Source organism: Lonchura striata, chromosome 1 (assembly GCF_046129695.1).
Source record: "Lonchura striata isolate bLonStr1 chromosome 1, bLonStr1.mat, whole genome shotgun sequence".
Lineage (NCBI taxonomy): Eukaryota > Metazoa > Chordata > Aves > Passeriformes > Estrildidae > Lonchura > Lonchura striata.
In genome coordinates, this window is record NC_134603.1 from 73,798,521 (window position 1) to 73,819,805 (window position 21,285).

Here is a 21,285-nt window from a genome sequence, read left to right on the forward strand (position 1 = left end):
TAAAAACTATACTTTCCTGCCGTATTCACCCTCTTTGCTCCCCAGCATTCTTTCATCTGTTGTAATCCCCACAGTCTTTTCAGTTAAGCTTTTAACACTGCAGAACTGAATAAAAATAGACTGTTTAGAGCAACAGGAATATGATAATCCAAGGCAGTCAGCCTTAAGGATATGCAGATGCAGAACAGGAGCCAAGCACTAACGTATTTGCTAGGGTGTTTACTTTGAGCGGCCCCTTAATAGTCAGAGAAATGTTAGCTAAATGTTTCTCGCCTCTTACATGCCACAGGCAAAGTAAAACCGTGCAGCTACTGTGCATCATCATCCGAGGTGAAGTAGTTTAAGGGCTTAGAAATCTGAGCAAGCAATTGCAGTAACATCAGTGTCTTGGGTAATTTTGAGCTAAGAGAGACAGCAAAGTACGGCACTAGTTTCTGCATGCTTTTTAGGTGAGGAGAATGTGTTTTCTACCTCTGAATTTACTGTAAAGAAAAAGAATTGCCATGGTTGATATGAAAGCTGAGCATGCTAAATTGGCATTAAGCTTACGCTAGGTAGCTCAAAGCATATATATAAAAAAAATAACTCTGCAAGTGTGCCTGTATGCCTTTGCAGTCAACTGAAGCCCAAATATTTCAGTGTGGAAAAGGGTATTTACTGTCTTTTTAGCTGATTTATTTAAGCCCAGGCCATAACAAACAGAAATGTAGTAGGAACAAAACTTTAGGCAGTTTCAGTAAAAGGCTGATAACCATAGCCAGTTCTCTGGAGGAGTAATAATGCATGAGGTTCCTTTCGCTGTGTCTTACGCTCTTGAGAGCTTAAGTGCAAACATGAAAGTAAACCCTGCACGACTTTGCCAGTCTGGAGTTGCTGCGTATTTGCAAAATACTGTCCATCATGTAGGAACCCTCCATGCTATGTGGTTACCCAAGGAACCAGTTTTCCTGGTTTAGCCTTTCTGAGAATATGTACTGAGTTTTGGGATTGTTTTTGTTCTGTGGTGTCCATGGAAAAAACAAAGAACTAGCCAGGGAACTTCCATCTAGTTGGAAGTTGATTTGTTTTGTTTTCCTTTGTTTGCATTCTGTGAGTGCTGAGACAATGCCTTGGTTGAACACTTCAGTTATGGTGAACTTAAGGGACGCATTGCTGACAGACATTTGTTTTAAAACACATGTTTTAAAAATCCCCAGTCGTGGATAGGCCATAATAGGCAATCCTATGTGCTGTTCATAGTTATTTCCTTTAAAAAAGGAAAGAAAACCTGTCTAGTAAACCTTTTGTAATTCTAAGCCTTTAAATTCTGTAGGCTTTTGTCACCATTAGGCTTTATGTGTTCTGAGGACTGCCACCACATCTTCCTGCAGTTCTTCAGGCAAAACAGATGCATATATGATGGTATGCAAGCACCTGACCATCTTTCTTGTGCTTGGTGCACCCTGGGTCTGTTTTGAAAGGTAGTGCCCATAACCAGTGCCACTGTAGTGGCACAGAAGTCTCAGTACTGCTCTGTGCAGTGGAAAACCTCTGAGATAATTTACATATGTGATGCCCTCAAATATAGGTCTTATATTACTTGATGACAGTAGTTTGATACCTTCAAGTTTTAGTTTAGAAATGCACAGCTTTTTAATTCAAGCTCTGAACCTGAGACCAAAGGGTATGAAGCATTTGGATATTTTTGATGAGGAAAAGTCTTAACAGCACTTTTGTGCTTCAGTAGTTATAGAGAAGCAATGAGCTTCCCACTTATTCCAGCAGAAGTACTTTCTTTGGATATAGGATTATTTTAAACAACACATGACTTCAAACAGACCAGGGTTGTACACAAAAGTTAGTTGAAGATGTGTCACCAAGTTCGTCTTGTAAGATGAACAATATTGGCCTAAATATGACCAATTCTGTATTGTACAGGTGAAATATAATGTAAAAAAATGCTTCCTAAATCTTCCTTGTCAAAGAAGCAAGAACCTTAGAATTTGGCCACAGAACTAAAGTAGTAGAAATAGGAAGCAGAGAGGGAGGAACAAGCTGCTGATGTGCTGCTTTGCAACATTGACTGTAATCACTCACCTTGGGCACTGTGTCATGCTCCACGTATGTACAGAGGTAGTATGGTTAAAAAGGCCTCTCGCTTGCAAAATGCTGCTCCTGTCAGGCACCAGGAAAAAATTCTGCTTACAGAAGTGATTTAAGAAACGTTGCATGTAAATAGTGTTGGGGATTTTTGGTGGGTCTTTTTGTGGGTTTTTTTTGGGTGGGTTGGGTGGTTATTTTTTTTGTTGTTGTTGTTGGTTTTTTTTTTTTTTTTTGGGTGTTTTTGTTTGTCATTGTTGTGGGATTTTGGGTGGGGTTTTTTGTTTGGGATTTTTTTTTATTAATAGTAATTGTTCTAAGCAAACCTACTTCTTATAGCTTGATACTCTTTATGTCTGCTGGTAAAAAAAAAAAAAAAAAAAAAAAAAAAAAGTGGGATTTGGAATGCATAAAAGCCACGGGATCCATATGATAGTTTTTGTTAACTGATGAAAAAGGCTAATTCTGAATCCTGTTTTCTACTGAGGCTTGCTAACAGGCCTTGCTATTTGTGTTAAGCTGGTCAAAGTGATGACATATCTTTAAAGTTTAGTTTATTTTTTGACAGACTTATTGTAAGGTTATCTTAATTCCTGTAATCATAACATTCAGAATGTATTCCAAAGATAAATGTTTTTCAGTGCGTTCATTAAATGTAGAAGCTGGTCTTGTCTGAATTTTTGACTAATCATCTCTTCTTTTTTTCAGGGTTTCGCAAAAATGATGAAATGAAAGCTATGGAAGTATTGCCAATTTTAAAGGAAAAAGTTGCATACCTTTCAGGTACAGTTTTTTTTCTCTTGAAGAATTCCCAACTGTGTTTTTAGTAGCATGTAAAATGGTATTTAAAATACTTTAAATATAATTACAAAATTCATTAAAAGCTAGGGCAGCACTGATTCCTGTTGGATATCCTAAGCATAAGATAAGAATTTTGAAAGGCATAATAAAGGAGGTATGTTTTCTTGAATGTGGAACATTGCTAGTTTTTGTGTTGGTCATGTTAAGTCCTGAATTCCCCCTGGGCACACATTATTTACAGCAGATTAGAACCTTCTGTACTGATGTCATATTCCTTTTCTTATTTTCTGGTTCTTCTGATGGGGAATTTTACAGAGATGCCTTTGTTATTGACCCATGTGCAGCATATTCTGGAGAAATACATCTGTTATAGAAGTGAACTTCAGTTGCCTGTGTTTTGAAGCACAGTTAGTATTTTCATGGTGAACTGACTTAGCATGTAATTTTAGGTAATTCCAGTATGCACATTGAATTTGGTTGGTTACTGAACAAAGAATAGCAGAAGAATTTAAAAGTGAGATTTGTATGAGTTAGTATCATAACATAGCCTATAACATTATAAGTAACTTTACTTGGTGAAATGATGGGCTGTGGTGCTTATTTTTGTAAACTGCATTTTGATGTTACTTTCTGTTGGGATTGAACACCACGATTCTCTCAACCATAATCTTAGTGTCAAATGATTTAGAAGACAGTCTCATATTTGCAGGTAGCTTTTTGGGTAATTTTTCAAGAATGCCAAAAGTAAAGCTCTTGTCTATAACTATTAAAACATATACAATTATTCCTGCAATTGTACTCTTAATTTAAGAGTACATGGATGTACTCTTTGCTGTGCATGGATGCTGACACCTGCAAGTGTGGCATGTAGTACGTAGTACTTTATCCTGTCCACTCTGCTGAGTAAAGTAGAGGTACAAAGCAAAACGATGTGTGGGGATGGTTTTTGTTTGCTTGTTTTCTTTTTTTTAATGTTTTTTTTCATAAAAGATCCTGGCAACTGTAATGAGTAAGCCCAGTTTTCCTGGTAGCTTTGGAATTGTAGTACTGGTGAAGCCTTGCAGAGAACTCTTATTTTTAGAGGGAAAGAAGAGGAGAAAAGGGGGTTAAGCACAGTATTAAAATCCCTCATTACTTTTTGGACCTTGTCTTATGTAATTGAATGAAAATGAAGTCAGTTTTCAGTCCAAGACCTCTGAATTTTTAAGCTGTCCAGTACTTAGTTTAGACCCCCTTAAAAGGGACCTGAAAAATGGTAAGTTTTTTTAATGTTAGTTTGTAAGCAGATGGCATTCTGAAAGGCTTTAATTCAGTGAAAGTGAAATGGGCCAAATGAAATATGAAGATAAATTTAAGGGGGGATGATAATCTGTGAACCAGAAAAGAGGAGATACTGATAAATGGTTGCCAACTTGCCTGTGTGAAGGTAGCAACTCCTAATGGAAGAATGGAGCAAACAGCTGTAGGCAACAAGACTGGCTAGAACTGATTTGCCAAAATCCATAGTTTCACATTTCCATTGCAAGTGAAACTCAAATGGAATGAGATTCATTAGTAGTGCAAATGAATTAAGAAACCCTTAATTACAACAACCTACAGCAGTACTCTGCAGTGTGTTCTTCCCCTTCCCCCAGTAAAGTACCACCACCACTAGGACTTAACCACTGTGCAACTAGAACTGTCAAGCTTTATACCTGGGAACACGAAGATATTTGTTGATTTAGTTTCATTAATTTGGTTTACTGAACAGATTTTCACCTAACTCGGAATCAGTAAACTGCTTGAGCACTGGATGTCTTACCACCTGAAATAGTTACATCTCTAGGCTTTTCTTTGAAGTACAAATAGAGTCTTGCATTTTTTTGTTTTAAATTTAAACTGAAACCTGTCAAAGTACAAATAGTCTCATATCTCTGTACACACCTAAGCAAGGAGAGCATTTTCTTACAAGGTGCAGTTATCTTGGTTTCATATAAGGAAATAGCCCTTGGTAACTTGTCTTGCCATAAAAGCCAACTGTTTACCTTTCTTTACTAGAGTACTTTGTAACTAGGTTAAAACACATTTCTTAAAAAAGCTGCACTAGTCAGCCTGTTGGATTTTAGTGCCATTTGGAGGCCATTGAAAATACTGGTCTTAGTGATGTTCACTAAAGAGAAATTATGCATGTTAGATGACTCATGTGAGTTACCAGATAGATGTTTGTGTGACACACTTTGTCATAAACAGAATATCTTGATAGTGGATTAAAATGGAAGTCTTACTGATGAAAGCTGTAGTAGCGTAGTATGTTTCTGTTAAACATTAATAGAAGATTGAATTGGGTAAAGACTATTGCAAGACAGGAAATTCCAACTGATGCCTCATGCATTGTTGCTTTTAACTTTCCCATTTGTATATGACACAGGGACATCAGGAACAAAGGAAATGAGAGTTAATTACTGTAAAAGGCCTAAGAAAACTGTCACTAGAGCTGATGAAAAAACCCCAAGTCTTAGGGACTTGTTTTTTTTTAATTATTATTTGCAATTGTGCTACCTGGTTTAAGACTGTATAGTCAAGTTCTTTTCATCTAAAATCAAGGCTTATTAATTTATTACTTATCTAGGCCTGGAGTTTGTACAACAAAGTTTGTCTCTGATGCACAAAAGTTTCAGGATATGATTTATCAGAAATTTAAGCACCATTTTTAAAAATGGACGTTTTCTGTAATGTATGCGGAGCTGGAGCCAACTGAAGTGGCCTTCAGAATGACATAAAGATGACATATTGAAACACTGCATGATACAGGAGTTGCAGTGTGGGAAAGGCCTGGAGGACTGGTCTGAGACAACTGCATGTAACAAAATATTTGCATAAAATGCTTAGAGAATGTTAAAGACAATTCAGCTTATGCTTTCGCCTGCTAGCTGCTGCTTTTTAAAGAATATCTACCCTAAGCAATTTTTCTGGGGGTCTGGATTCAGTATCACCCGTTGAAACTGGTAGATGTGAAGGTAGCCTATGGTGCAATGGGGAGAGCAATCATTAAGGGCTGTAGCAGACTATCAACTACTCTTGCTAGCCTTGGAGCCCAGTGATGGCTCTGGACTCAGCAGGGTTCTCGGCTGTTAAACTCTCTCTTGTCATTTATCATTCCTTTCTCTTACAGCTGCTTTTTTTTTTTTTTTTTTTTTCCTCCCTGTCATTTGCTGTGTAAAAATCCTCAAAGCTCTCTGCTTGGCAAGTGAGTCAGGATGGTCAGGATTTGCCTATCTCCATTAGAATGAAACAACTCCATTTTTCATCTTAAGTCTCACTTAAGAGGGTAATGGAAGATAAGAATATGAATTTCTTTTCAAATTTTGCTTTCTGGCGTTGTAACTTGATGGAGATTCAAAGATGCTTTTGCCTCTTTTGAGTTTAGTTTAGTGTCTGACAGGCAGCGTGTCCATTGTAGACAATCTCTAGAAACTTTGACAGCCAGGCTTAGTTTCTTTGGCAAACACACACTAACTGTGCTGGAGGGGGATAGTGATGAATTTTTGAGTTACTGGTATTATTTATTGTTTTATATTTATTTTTATCTTCTCTTGACCTTCATTTCTAAGTGATTTTTGAAAACATTGTTTAGCAACAAGGAATCACAAAGAAGCTGATTTGAAATGAGAAATTTTGGGCTGAAGATACTGTTTTTCTGCATTTTCATGGGACAGGAAAAGACAGTCCATACATCTGTGGTTGAAAACATATATGTGAAATTGAGCTTGCAAGACTCTGTCTGTGCTATTACAGATGTGTTGATAAAGACATCCTACTGAGCTTGAATTTGGTGTTTAGGAATAGTAAGATTTTGTTTTCAGTAGCAAGGGGTTGGATATCAAATTATATTTTACTATTTGACTATAGCAAGTCTGTGGCTATAGCAATTTTATGGCTGAGATGAATGCATTTAAGTGGAACCACTTACGTCGGACTTTTTGCCTTATATATTAAGTGGATTCAGAATTTCCTGTGTCTCTAACAAAATTAAAAACTATAAACTGACAATTGGGAATCTGCAAAGCAGAACAGGATAAAAATACAAATTCAGTGGTTAAATAGTTTCTATCTGCTCAATTGACATATCGAGTGTGAAATATTATATACCTAAATTTTCCTAGTAATTAATTTAATCATTGAATTCCAAGATCATTTAGGTTGGAAAAGACCTTTAAGACCTCTTTGATTCTGGCCCTTATCCTAGCACTGCCAAGTCCACTACTAACCATGTCCCCAAGTGCTGCATCTACACGTCTTTTACATGTTGCTGGGGTGGTGACTCAACCACTTCTCAGTCAACCAGTTGTCCAATGCATGACAACTCTTTTGGTGAATAAATTTTTCCTAATATTTCATCTAAATATTCTCTGGTGCAACTTGAGGTAATTTCCTCTCATCTTGTTGCTTGTTACCATGTAGAAGAGAACACTCACCCCACTGCTGCCTCCTTTCAGGGAGTTGCAGAGAGCAGTAAGGTGTCATCTGAGCCTCCTCTTCTCCAGGCTAAACAATCCCAGCTCCCTCAGAGGCTCTTCATAAGCCTTGCTCTCCAAACCCTTCATCAGCTCTGCCTCCCTTCCCTGGACACGCTCCAGCACCTCAGTGTCCTCCTTGTAGTGACTGGGCCCAGAACTGGATACAGGATTCCAGGTGTGCCCTAAGCAGTGCCAAATACAGGGGGACGATCACTGCCCTGGTTTTGCTGGCCACACTGTTGCTGATACAGGCCAGGGTGCCATTGGCCTTCTTGGCCACCTAGGCACACTTCTGGGTCCTGTTCAGGTGCTGTCAATTGGCACCTCCAGGTCCTTCTCCACTAGACAGATTTCCAGCCTCTTTTCCCCCAGCCTCCAGCACTGCCTTGGGTTTCTGTGATCCAGGTCCCAGCACCTGGCCTTGTTCAACCTCATACTGCTGACCTTGGCCCATCAATCCAGTCCTGCCCAACCTGGCATCACCTGCAAACTTCCCCTTTAACAGTCAGCTTTCTTGTCACTGTCATTAATGCTAGACAATCACTCCGTTCAGGACTACCTTGCTGACTCTCCTTCCTTGCCTATCAGTTCTGAAGGGTTTACAGCCATCCATTGCAGCATCCCGGTTATGCAAGCCATCCCACCATGTTTCCATGGTTGCAACTATGTCGCAGTTTTCTTGCCGCCCAATGGCTTCCAGGTCTTCTGTTTCTTGTGCAAGCCATGTTCATTGGTATAGATGCACTTCAGCTGGGCTGTTAATTCTGTTATCTTTTTCGGGGCAGAAGCTGTAATTCCTACATGACCATTCTCAGGTGCTTCCATGCTTTCGGCATGCATTCTGACACATCTCTTATATTTTGGCTGCTGCATGGATCTCTGTTCCTACCTTCTGTGAGATGGCAGTCTGAAAGACCTTGCTAGTTCACCATTCCTCAGACACTGGTGTTCTGCCTCCATGCTGATCTCTAGCAAGCATGGCTTTATCAAGTCTAAAGCTCTTTCACTGAGCCCTGATAATTCCTCTGCAAAGATCTTTTTTCTCCTTTTAGGCAGGTGTACCTTGTCTATCACGAGCAGGCTCAATGTCATGTAAACCAGCCCATGATCAGAAAACCTAAAAATCTCCCCCACTGACACCAGGCTTGGAGGCAGGTATTGATCTGATGGCTCTTCTCATTTCTTTCCTTATCATTCCCTGCAACAGGAAGAACAGAGAAAGCACTACTTTTGTTCCTGATCCTCCAACCAGTCATCCCAAGGCTTTCAGGGAGAGACTTCAGTCACATCTCTCTTGATTGCCCTTGGGCTTCTAATTGCAATTTCTTGCTCCCTGAAGAATGGGTTAATAATAATGGATTTTCTCAAGGGCCATACCAGGGTAGAAGGCTTTCTCATAACATCTTTAACCTGGGGCAGCAGGCTTCCAGAAGAAGTTGGCACACTGGGCCTTTGTTCCCTTCAGAAGGGAATCTCCTGTGACAATGATCCATCTGTCTTAAACTACTCACCTCCTCCCTGAGCTCTGTCACTAAGCAGAGGAGCTCCTCTACCTAGGCACACTTCCCACAGCTGTGCTCTCTGCTGCCATATAATCTAAATACTCGCCTATAAAGTAGCATAATTCTGTATTTAAATTGAACCTGTACAATTGCTGAGTCAAAAATTAAATACATAACAGAGTGCCATTGCTGGAGATGTCACACTACCAGTCAAACTTGAAGGTGACTGTAATGTCTAAGTGTAATGCTCTGGTTATTCTTAGTTTCATTTTTTTTGCATTTGCTTTTTCACTGTAGGAATTGTGGCAATATGCTGATCAATAATCCCAAAATTTAATCTTAAATTGGTCTCAAAATGACAATGTTGTCATTTAAGTTGAAATCACTTTTTTAAAAGTAGATACTCAATACTAGCTCTGCAAAAAATAATTTTATGTTATACTGTTGAGTCTTCTAACATTTTTAATTTTTCAGGTGGTAGAGATAAGCGTGGAGGTCCCATTCTAACATTTCCAGCTCGTAGTAATCATGACAGAATACGGCAAGAAGACCTTAGAAGGCTAATTTCCTATCTAGCGTGTATTCCTAGGTAAGCGATCATCTGTTAACCTCTAAGGCTGTATAAGAAAATAAATGGATTATGTTGCAGTACTCCCACAAGCTAGCCGACTGAGTGAGTTAATAACATGAGCAAATCAATACCAAGTTTTGTCATTTGCTATTTTCAAATGGCTTTTTGGAAGAGAAGTAATTACTGTGCTTTGTAAAAGGAAGGCAGCTGGCAGAAGGGCTGATGTGCTTTAGCTAAAAGTAGTTTGTGTCTCAGAAATGGCACTGCCATGCCACATTGGTGTTGCTGTGTTGAAGACTGAAAGTACAACTCAAAGGCTTTCAGTACCTCAATAAGTAGAAACATGCTGGTCATTATTCACCATATGCCTTGTGTGGAGTGCAGTCAGCACAGGACTCCTAACTCTTGTTTGTGTTAGATAAGTCATAGTGTCTTGATACTGCATGGAAATAACCAGGAGAAAGGTATGAACAACTACTTGTAAAGATCTCGGATAAACCTTTGGAGTGATCTGTGAAAGTACTGATATCATTGCATTATCAGCAATTCAACCTATGAATTGCAATGAGTTGTTTAAATAAATTTGCAGAAGTCAAATCCAGTGCTAGTGTGTCCATATATATATATATATATATAAAGTTGTATATATATATATGAGATGCTTCAAACAAAAGTTGTGTATTTTGTATGTATCTAAAAAAATGTTCCTTCATATAGAACTTAGCTTTCTGTAGTAATCAAGTTGGGAACAAAAATGATCCTAAGACTCTGACTTTAGGTCTGTCTTGGAACCGTCAGCATTTGTTGCATGCTGCAGCAATGCTGACTGTGCTTGACTCTATTTGTCTATGACCACAAGCAGCAGTTGTCACTAGAGTTGAAAAAATTCCTTGGACAACATCCCTGAGTGCAGTATCTTCCGTGTTTGTGTCATGTGCTAATTTACTGAGAGTCTTTGCACTTGATGTAATCAAATAATAGTTTCTGACTGAGAAAGGTGGTTTCATAAAAGTAACTTCAAGGCATCTGTCTGAGAGGATACATGGCCTCGTTTTTGTGAAGTTAACTGAGGGACTCGGGGGACTTACAGAAAGGAGAACAGGAAGAAGGCTTGAAAATTTACTCTCGGATTTGAATGGTGAGATGTATTCTAGCCATCAAGTTACTAGAGGAGTTAATAGATAAATATGCATCAAAATTTGTCCAAGAATATTTTTAGAGATAATCAGGGCAAGAAACAGTAGTCTTCTGGCAATAGGTGTACATTAGTTAGTTTAGATCAATAGATCTAAAATTAAAATAAAGTCAGTGCATGTTTTATACTCTTTAAGCATGGCAAACTTTTGAGAATAAAATGGAGCTTTATCAAAAGCAAGACTTGTTTTCATACAAGTCATGTTTAAGGGTCTGATTATGCAATTCTAGTAAATTAGAAGTCCCAATTGGTACAAATATCCCTGAACTTTTGGGTTTTCTGTTATTTGCTGCAATACTGTTAATTGATGTAGCTGAAGAATCATAGGTATCAGTTGTTTTGCAAGAGATCTAAAAGCTTAGGTTGACTCAATCTCACAGTTTTACTGATTTTACAAGTTACCTGATTTAAAAAAACAACTAAACTTATGGCATCACCACAGAGTGGGCCAGATATCTTAGTGTAACTAAGACTTACCAGTACATGACCTTGGCTCCCTAGAACAATTCTTGTGATCCTTGGCCAAAAGAAATTCAGATTTTGTAGGTGATGTGGCTCCATGATGGAGCACACAGCCATACTGTATCACATGATGAGGAACTATTTTGGATACCCCAGTAGATGGATGCATTGTGAATTAGTAGCAAGCACTCCCTGTGCAATCCTCAGTTTGATAGGATAGGGATGGGCTGAGCAGCACTCCTACTGCCATTTGGACTTTCAGTAATGGGTCTATCTTTATGACAGTAGTTGTTTTTTTTTCTTGAATCCTGTGAGGATTTTAGCAAACATTTTCACCATGGTCAGAAAATTGTATATTGTATGCCTGCCTACATGTATGCCAAGCTAGTTACTTTTAATATATTTTGCTTCTGCCATTGCCATTTTTGGCATTCCTATGGGCAGGTGGGAGAGGCAGCATTTATCATGATAAATTCATTTTTTGAAATGTTGTGGGATGTTTATTGTCTTCTTTTCTCTAGCTTTAAACTTTTCAAAGGTAAAAAAAAAACTTCCCCTTCTGAGGAACCCATGTTACCACTTTTTCCAGAACGCCTATATCAGTCATAATCCATCTTTCTGCAATGTAGCCAGTAAGACTGAGTAAAATAGGCCAGTGAATCTTCCCTGCCTCTTGGACACTCCAAAAACCTCACCACATGAGCTGTAGAATGACATTTGAATTAATCACATGTCTGAAAGTGACTCATACTCAAACTATGGACATTTGGTCATGTTTGATAGTCTGTTGGCTCTGATGCATTGGTTTTGAAATGTTTTCCTTCCTATGGTCATACTACAAGATCATGTAGCAAATTCTGCTGGAACAAAATCAGAGTTACTGGTGGTGGTGATTGTCACTTTTGATCAGTGACAAGAACTAAATGTACGGAAGATACTGATGGAAAGAAATTAAATTTTCCATTCTCAGAGGGAATGCCAAAGAATTTGAGTATAAGGCCTGTCAACTTTTGGACAGCAAAATTGAGCTCAAATTTTGTAGAAACAGATTGATGTGGTTATCTTCATAACCATAAAATACTGTGTTGTCCTTTAACTATTCACAAATCAATCCTGTTACAAAAGAAATTGTCAATAAATGGGTGTCTTTCCTCTACAGACTCTAACTCTCAGATAAAATGGTTCTAAATCTGAGACAGTTTAAAAAAGTTGCAAAGTGGTAGGTAAGAACAGTTTGCCATCTTCTGTCTTTTTAAAGGATCCTCTCAATCATTAGAAAGACATGAATATTATCATCAGTCAAATAACTGTGTGTTCTGGAGAGTGATTTTTAAATGTATTAGATATTGCTGCTTTAGGACATGGTTTACTGTGTGTGTTAGGTGAGGGAGAAACAAGACTGGACGATGAATCATCATTAATATAAACAGTGAAAATGAAAGTGAAGATAATGATAAAATATCAAGTCAGCAACAGATATAAAGCTATCTCCCACAAGGAATTTGGCATGGGGGTGAAAGAAGCATCTTGAGAGAGTTGTTGAGATCTGCTGTATATGGTCAGCTAGTCAACAGTGAGACCCTGAGGAGACCACGTTCATTAGACAGTGTGGTGCAGTAGAGTGTTGTGTTGGAAATTGAAACACTTGCTTGATAACCTTGCCTTCTGTTTTCTGCAGTGAGGAAGTATGTAAACGAGGATTCACCGTCATTGTAGATATGCGTGGGTCAAAATGGGACTCCATAAAGCCTCTGCTGAAGATTTTACAGGAATCCTTTCCATGTTGTATTCATGTTGCACTGATAATCAAACCAGACAATTTCTGGCAGAAACAGAGGACTAACTTTGGCAGCTCTAAGTTTGAGTTTGAGGTAATTTCCCCTATGGCATACAAATTTATGTTTATTTTGTGGTTTTAAATGTTCTCATTAATGATCACCACCTTGAAAACTCTCAGATAAATTATATTCTGGCTGGAAGCAGGGGTACTTTAGGCCAATGGTGCTAGAAGAAATGTGGTTTTCTTCATGTACTTAGGCTAGGTAATTGTGTATGTTGCTGTTTATATTCTTTTTGTAAGCTCAAGAAAGATTGAATTAGGTTTTTCCCCCAGATGATAAAAACTTAGGTTTTGTCTCTTTGTTATCTTAGTTTGCATTATGGTAATATTGATATCCCCAGAATCCAGAGGAAATCAGGTGAATTAACCTTGCTGTTACCGTCCTGCAGCTTTGCAATACACAAAGTCAAAACAGTAATTGAAAAGTGGTTGCTGTTTTGTTCTTAAATGTAGTGAGGTAACAAAGAAATGTGAGAAAATACCTGCAAGACCTCCTGTCTTCTGCTGATCAGAATTGATACTTGAAATGTGTGGGAAAAGTTGTTTTGTGGACTTCATGAGCAAAATTATCAACTCTTACAAAAAGAAAAGCAAAAACTTGAAAGGAAATTTCAAATTATTTCAGTAACAGCATTCTTTTCTTTCCATTTTTATTTTTTCAGACAAATATGGTGTCTCTGGAAGGCCTTACCAAAGTAGTTGATCCTTCTCAGCTAACCCCAGAATTTGATGGCTGTTTGGAGTACAACCATGAGGAGTGGATAGAAATCAGAGTTGCCTTTGAGGACTACATTAGCAATGCAACCCATATGCTGTCAAGACTGGAGGAACTGCAAGATATATTGTCAAAAAAGGAAATGCCTCAGGACCTGGAAGGTGCTCGCAATATGATAGAGGAGCATTCACAATTAAAAAAGAAAGTCATTAAGGCCCCTATCGAGGACCTTGATGTGGAAGGACAAAAGCTGCTCCAGCGGATACAGAGCAGTGATAGCTTTCCCAAAAAGAACTCTGGGTCAGGGAATGCAGACTTACAGAATCTTTTACCCAAAGTGTCCACCATGCTGGACAGGCTGCACTCAACACGGCAGCATCTGCATCAGATGTGGCATGTGCGGAAATTGAAATTGGACCAATGCTTTCAGCTCAGGCTGTTTGAGCAGGATGCTGAAAAGGTAAGGATTGAGCGAGGAGACTATAAATGGCCGATACTTGACGGACTTGAAAGAAGTACCAAGGGTAACTGAAAATAGTAATTTTTGTCTTTGAAGTTAATCACTAGCCTTTTAATGAGAAATAAGGGACTTCTTGATTGAGAGGCACTCAGGGTGTTCTGGAGTAAGGGGCATGGGATAGTACTTCTAAGCTGTAAGAACACAGGAAGCTCTTACCAAAGAAAATTCTAACTGCTAATTACTTCAAAGTGCTTATTTTGTTAAGCATTTGTTTCAAACAGATGCCTTTGCATGCATCAAATAAAGGAGAATGCTGTATACTTTATAAATGCAGATGATTATGGACTACATCGGTCTTCTTTTGAGTGATCTTTGGGAAGTGAGTGACAGGCAGTCAACAAAGCCTGAAGAGGCTGACATGTGGAACTGCTTCATTGATGCAGGGTTTGAAGTTCCAGGCTAAAAACTGATGTATCTCTTCTGACAGTGCATATGTCATTAACAGGCAACTCAGTGATTTCAGAATGTTTTGGGCTAGCCAGTCCCTTCAAATGAGAAAGCCCTTGATTGTCATGGAATTTGAAGAGGAAGTATGGCAGGCAGAACACTTTTAGATGAGCTCAGATTAGGTCTATTTTCATATAGAATGGTTTTGCAGTCACTTATTATTGACTTGTTACCATGGAACGAATAGCCTTAAGGAAGGGTGGGGATTTTTTCTCTGGGAGTAGTAGTAACTAGACTATGCACTCAAGTAGTAAGTATGTTTTTTGTCAGAACTTAAAGTACTCCGATTTCTTGAAGTATTTTACATAAGATTGCCTGAACTGCACGAGACCAATGGTCCATGTTAAACCAGTATTCTGCTTTCCAGCAGCTGTCACTAACAGATGCATGGGGAAGAGTAAAAGCAGAACAAACATATAAAAACTTAACATCTTCTTGCTTCTTCATGTGTATTCTTTGCATATTTCCCTTACCCTCATAATTTCATCTCAGGGACTTTCTTTACACTACTGTAAAGTTTTCTGCTGTGTTTAAAAAATAAATATATTTTTTAAAGTACCATTTAAAGCAAATGTTTACTGGATGGGTATAGCTGAAAATAGTAGGGACATGTAGAGAGTTAGAAAAAAAGATGAAGTTATTATCTATTTCTAAAATGAGTTAGAAAATAATGCAAGCTGTTGTTCTAGTGTTGTTCTTTCAGACTCAAATGCATTTTATCAACTTTGCAGCCACTTCATTACAGCATTAATTTTTCTGCATTATAGCATATCTTTCAGTACCATGTGAGTACCATCAAAATACATTTTGTTCATTTTCTCATATTTTATCAAATTGCTTACATGACTTGGGCTTTAACAAACTTCTTGTGAAATACTTGAGCCTGTAGGATTGACCTCTGTCCTGCCATGTGGTTGCATAAGCTCCTATCAGTTTCTATGTTTCTGATTCCAGGAATAAGTCTATATTAAATTAACACATCTTTCTTTCAAAAGGGAAATATTAGGCACCTCAAAATGAGGTTGACAGCAGCTATTATACCTGGGACAGTTAGCCAGTAAAAAAGATAGAAAAGGAGGTTTGTGTAATATCCCAACTCACTTGTGGATTAAGACCCTTTCCTTAATGTACCTGCAGCCTGTATTTTTACTGCTTGTGTCAGATTAGATTTCACAGCTTATGACTTTTTTATCTGTGTATGTCTGTATTTTAATGAAATGTGGGAAAGGATGGGATCTTCATTGGGAAGAAAAAAGGGTATTGCATGGGAAGAAATAAATATGTTCCTTTTGGAGGACTTGCTCAATTCAGTGCAAGAAATTTGTACTAGTTCAGAAGAAGAGAAGACAAAAAAGGGACAAGGTGGGAGGGAATCTGTTGGAATTGCCCTTTAAGTGTCTGAAGGCAGCAAATAAAAGTGACCTAGAGGAGGATAGTCAAAAGCAGTACCAGTGTCTGTTTTGAGTAATGTTCTAGCACATTTTCACTGAGTTCTAGATAAAAAGCTTTAAATTTTAGGAGTATATGATCAACTGTCTCAGTTATCAAAACTTCAAAAGTTTGGTTTACAGTTCTTACCATACTGTGGTCTGCTTATAATTTAGTTTGTCATGTACTTGGGACCAATACTGGACTTGATAATGTTGTTCTGTTAGCTAGCATAATCGGTAAGATCTTTAAATGAACACTTACTGCTTACTGCTACTATTTTTTCCTGGGCAATCTATTTCAGCTTATCCGGGGAGCAGGTGGTATGTCTCTTTTACTGAGATATAGCAAAGAGTTCAAAACCATAGTGAGCAGGTGGGGTGTTACACAGCTCTTTGCTGTGTTGCTTGGTCTTTGAAAACTTTGTCTTCCAGTGCCACTGTTAACATACCTGTGTGCCTTCATTGATGGCCATTGTCTTACAAGATATCTCCTAAACTTTTTTTTAATATTAAGATATTCCTTTTTTTCTTTTGAAAAACAAGCATATTTAAAGATTATTCTTATTTTTTTCTGGAGAAAGGTAACTCTGTGCTCACATGTACTTTTAATAATTCATCTAGAAGTAGAATATTTGTTTTCAAATCTACTGTAAACTTACAAACTAAAAATATTAAACTCACTGCTGAAGTACTTGATCAGCATGAAAGAATTTATATTTAATTTCCATGAGTTGCCATTTTAGTTCTAAACTGCTAAGGTGCTGATGTCAATAAGTGATGCCACTAGAGAATGTATAAGCTTGACAACTCAAGTCTGTTTGTTTACTATGACTTCTTTGTAATAATGAAGTTTGTGATTATAACATTACTGTAGCTTGCTGAGATAAACACATATAGTAGAGATAACAGTAACAGCCTCAGCTGTTTGAACCAAAAACTACAGGTTTCAGCAATGATTGAATTAAAGTATACAACTACTTACAATGGAAAGAGCATCAGTGTTAATTTTCATGGTCTTAGACTGTGTATTCTGTGTTCATAGGTAGCTTCAGTTACTTGTCCATGATTTCTGCCATAACAAATTATTGAACTTTCTTATTTCCTTAATATTTTTGTGTAGATGTTTGACTGGATCACACACAACAAAGGTCTGTTTCTGAACAGCTACACAGAGATTGGAACCAGTCACCCTCACGCGATGGAACTTCAGACACAGCACAATCACTTTGCCATGAACTGCATGGTAAGAACAGACCTCCCTGCACAGACAGCACAGATGTGCTGCCTGTTTGTTCTGTGTTAAGGTAGAATTTCTAAGTGCATAAACACATAATTCCTTCTTTACAAGTAGTGGAAATTTGGTTTTGAGCAGTGAGGTTATAAAACACAATGGAGGAAAATGAAGAGTGGTCAGGTACAGAGGAACTATGATAAAGCAACAAAATTGTTTTGACAGATGGCAGTGTGCAACACGACTTCAGCACCTCTCAAATATAAGTGTCCAAGCTTCTAGAACCTGGAATGTATCTTTGAGTACTGCCTTGGGTCTTATAGAAAATTCAGAGAATCATGTGTAATACAGATTTTAGCTCTTCATTCTGAAAGAAATAGCTGTCAGGATCTTCTGAAGAGATTTTAACTCAGGCAAAAAGTTCTGAGAAGTAACTGAGCCTGGTGTAATAATTCTCCATGGTTTCAAGAAGATACTTCTCATTTTCGGCACAGCAGAATGGAACTAAGACAATTTTTTTTGGTCAGATATGATAAGTAGGCTGTAAAAAAATTTTGGATTTTAACTGGCAATGAGTGAAAGCTATTTACTTTCAGTTTCATGAATTGCTGCTTCAACATGGGAACAAAATTCTGAAGTACATTTTAGATCCTTAACACATTGTAGGTGTTTAAATAACCTTGGGAGTCTGGGCCTAAGTCCAGTTCCTGTTTGTTAGATCAATGAAGGAAGAACACTACCACTCTTGTTACAAATTAACATTCTTGGCAGTCCAAGGATGGGAATTGAATTAAAGTATGGTTGAAATAACGAGCTCCTGCAAGAGGGTTTTTCTGTAGAACAGAAAATGGGCAAAATAAACTTACCTAGATTGTGTCTTGCAGAAGTAATAGAAGGACTAGTAAGGCAGCTTTTATGTATGGTGTAGCTGGAGGTAAGACAGTAGAAGACACAATGAGAGCAGGCACATTTTCTTTTTTTGCAACTCAGCTCTGTTTCCAAAAGTTTGAAAGAATTAAAATAAATATGAACTTTCTGAAAAGAGTAAAGTAAATGCTGGTGAACTTGGCAATTAAGTTATATAACATCATATATGGTTTTGACCATTAGGTTTGGTTCACAGCATGGGGAATTGCTGCCTTATGAAGCACCTTGTTTTTCTTCACTGCTCTGAATATGAAGTAGAGCAGAAAGAAACACAGGACGACAGTAGGTCATTGACATGAGATGACTCTTGGAACTTAGTGATTTTGAGTGGCCTTCCAGACAATTCTTGGGATTGTATTCTAAAGGTTAAATTCTTCTGTAGGCCTGTCCTCATATTAGTCACTGTTGTAGTATTTTCCTCGAATTGGATTTTTTTGTTATTTTCCCTTCTTTTAGACTGTTAAGATGCCATCAATAGTAGGAAGCACTTGAGTGATGCAGCATAATCATTTCCGCTCTGTGTTTGCTATTAGTCTTTTCCTGTTAATCTCTCCGTTGCCTTTAGTTGTCAAATGCATTCATTACAGGGGATTTTTTCTCATCCTGCAAAATATTTTCTTAAAGCTTACAAGGAGCAGCTTAAGTTTGGGGGAAATTAAGCTATCCAAACATCGGCAAGGGTAAAAACCAGCTGCATTTTTTTTCTGTAGCGTAGCCCTCCTAGGGGCAGGAGTTCTCTGCCATGGAATAGGAAAATGTAAATTCAGTATTATTGGTCCTCGGTTTTGATTTAAGCAGCACTCAGATTATCTGGGTTTTATTTGGTTAAATGGCAAAAGCCTTTCATATAGATTAGGGGCAAAGATTAAACTGAATGTGATATAAAAAATGTTGTGAACTGATTGAATTTTGGCAGGCTTTATTTTTCATTAGCTTTCAACTGGAAAAATGTGGGGCAGTCTTAAGTCCTGCAAGCATGTTCAGCTTCTCCCTGACCACTCTCCACCTAGGTTCTGTGTTTGTTCAAGTTGCTGTTTGTTCACTATTTCTGTCAGTGTAACTCTTCAGTAATCAAAGTAGATTTAAGGTGTCTTGTGTGAGTACTCTAACACCAGAAGTGAAATTTAACTTTTAACCTATCTACAGCCATGTAAAGTTATTCATTTGGATGGAATAGAGGGAGAGAGAAAGACAGCTATGTATAAGCTTTATTTATTGCAGGAGATTTTTAAGGCTTTTCATTCTGACCCTAATTGGACCTTAATAGATCTTGCTTTCTAGTCAATTTTCTTAGGCTCACTTGAGGTAGGGAAGAACTGTTTGAAGGATAAATGCTCCCCAAGCAGCTAAATGCAACCTCTTGCACTTGCTTGTAGCTTAACTCTGATAATTAATGTTGCAGCTGCTTTTCCCAACACATTGTGGTTGTTGAAGGGCACATGCTCCCCTCCACAGCAGGTGCTACCCTCTGTCAATAGCTGGGTCTCTTATGTCCCCTTCCTTCCCAAGCAGCAGTTTGTTTCCAAGAGGTGGAGGACAACTTCTGCAGCTGCTTATGCCAAACATGGCTGAGAAAGAGTAACAATCTTTGGGTGAGATGCCAAAACTTTGATCTGGCTTTCCAGTCTGAAGCAAGCCACCTGAATGTAAACTGTTGTGAAAGCTACTTATTTCCTGTCATGAACAAGAGTTATTTACATCAAGGACAAAGAGGATTTGCTGATTTTTTTTTTTTTTTTAATTTTTCTTGTAATGGCTTTGTGCCATTTTTATTGTATTGGTTTTCAGTAAGAACACAAAATAGTTGGAAGTGTAAACCAAATACTCTGAAACAAAAAGATAAAGATATATTCAGGGAGGAGATTTAACTTTACTTTCGCCAGTTTCATTAGCAAATGGTATATCTAGGAATCATGTGTATTCATGTGGTTGCACTTTTCAAGGTAACAGGAATAAGTTAATTCAAGTCTTAAGCTGAATACACAGACTGTTTCTCACTGCAATAAATCTGTCCCAGAGAAAAGCTGGATGGTGTAGTGCTGTGCATTAAAGAGGGACATTTATATATGGTTACCATGGATTAACACACAGGTTGATGTGGCTAAAGGAGTTACTGTCTGAATGATAGTTCATATATAGGAAGGATAGGTGTGTGACTTCCTGTTACTGCATTTGAGAAGCTGTGCACTGATACAAGTCAAGGCTGTCTCTTTATAGAGGCAAGATCCCATGTTCCATAACTGTAGGGAAAAACAAAATCTCAATGATTCCGCTCTCTGAAAATGAGGATGGATTTTCAAGTACAATTTTAAAGCCTGCTTTCAGCAACAGTAAATTGCTGATGTCAAGTCATGAGATTTATTTGAGTTAAGCAATACTCAGTATTGCTCAGTATTTCAGCTTGACGTTCCTATTTGGGTGACTAAACCAATGCTTGTCTTCTCAAAACAAGTTTTTAGTACCTTTTAAGGGAGAAACTTTAAAATAAGTTATCACAGGAGTTACAAGTACAAAAATTATGTATTGAGTTTTTAAACTGCAAGAATAAAGTACCCATGATTATATGATTAGTCTGTCTTGCATGGAAGAGTGGGAAAGACTGATTATGTGTCTGTCCACTCTTTTTCCTGCCATTTTTTATATATCTGCTGAGACACAAGGAACACAAGAAGTCCCATGAAATATGAGTAAGGAGGAGGATGTTGTCTGTTTGAACATTTTCTGCTCTTTTTGCTAGATCAGATGGCCTTGCTTTCAGTACAGTTTAACTGTGCCTCTCTTTGTACTGGGGAGGGTTAAAATGCTTGAAGAGTGATGCAGGCAAAATGAAACTTTGTTTGGAGAAAGCTGACACATGCTACTATTAAAGGATGTGCTATGACTCTTCTTGTCTCAGTGTTGATAGGACCATGAGTAGAAGTTACATTTATTAACTATAATCCAAAAACTCCTATCTCAATTGTTGGCGTATTGATAAGTTGATTAATGTTCTCAGAACAGGCTGTTTGCATACACTAAACCATTTTATCAAGGTAGTAATCAAATTCTGAATGCTGTCCAATAAGAGAG

The 21,285-nt window shown here is 37.9% G+C and overlaps 1 protein-coding gene across 3 annotated transcripts in view; it reads left to right on the forward strand.

Moving 5' to 3' along the window:
* TRIO (trio Rho guanine nucleotide exchange factor) overlaps positions 1 to 21,285 on the forward strand; it is a 247,541-nt gene that overhangs the window by 67,731 nt on the left and 158,525 nt on the right. For all 3 annotated transcript variants that reach the window (XM_021528950.2, XM_021528952.2, XM_021528953.2), the window contains exons 2-6: positions 2,788 to 2,862; positions 9,353 to 9,467; positions 12,785 to 12,977; positions 13,609 to 14,121; positions 17,179 to 17,301. In XM_021528950.2, the coding sequence (XP_021384625.2) occupies positions 2,788 to 2,862; positions 9,353 to 9,467; positions 12,785 to 12,977; positions 13,609 to 14,121; positions 17,179 to 17,301 (1,019 nt within the window). The remainder of the gene's footprint in view (positions 1 to 2,787; positions 2,863 to 9,352; positions 9,468 to 12,784; positions 12,978 to 13,608; positions 14,122 to 17,178; positions 17,302 to 21,285) is intronic.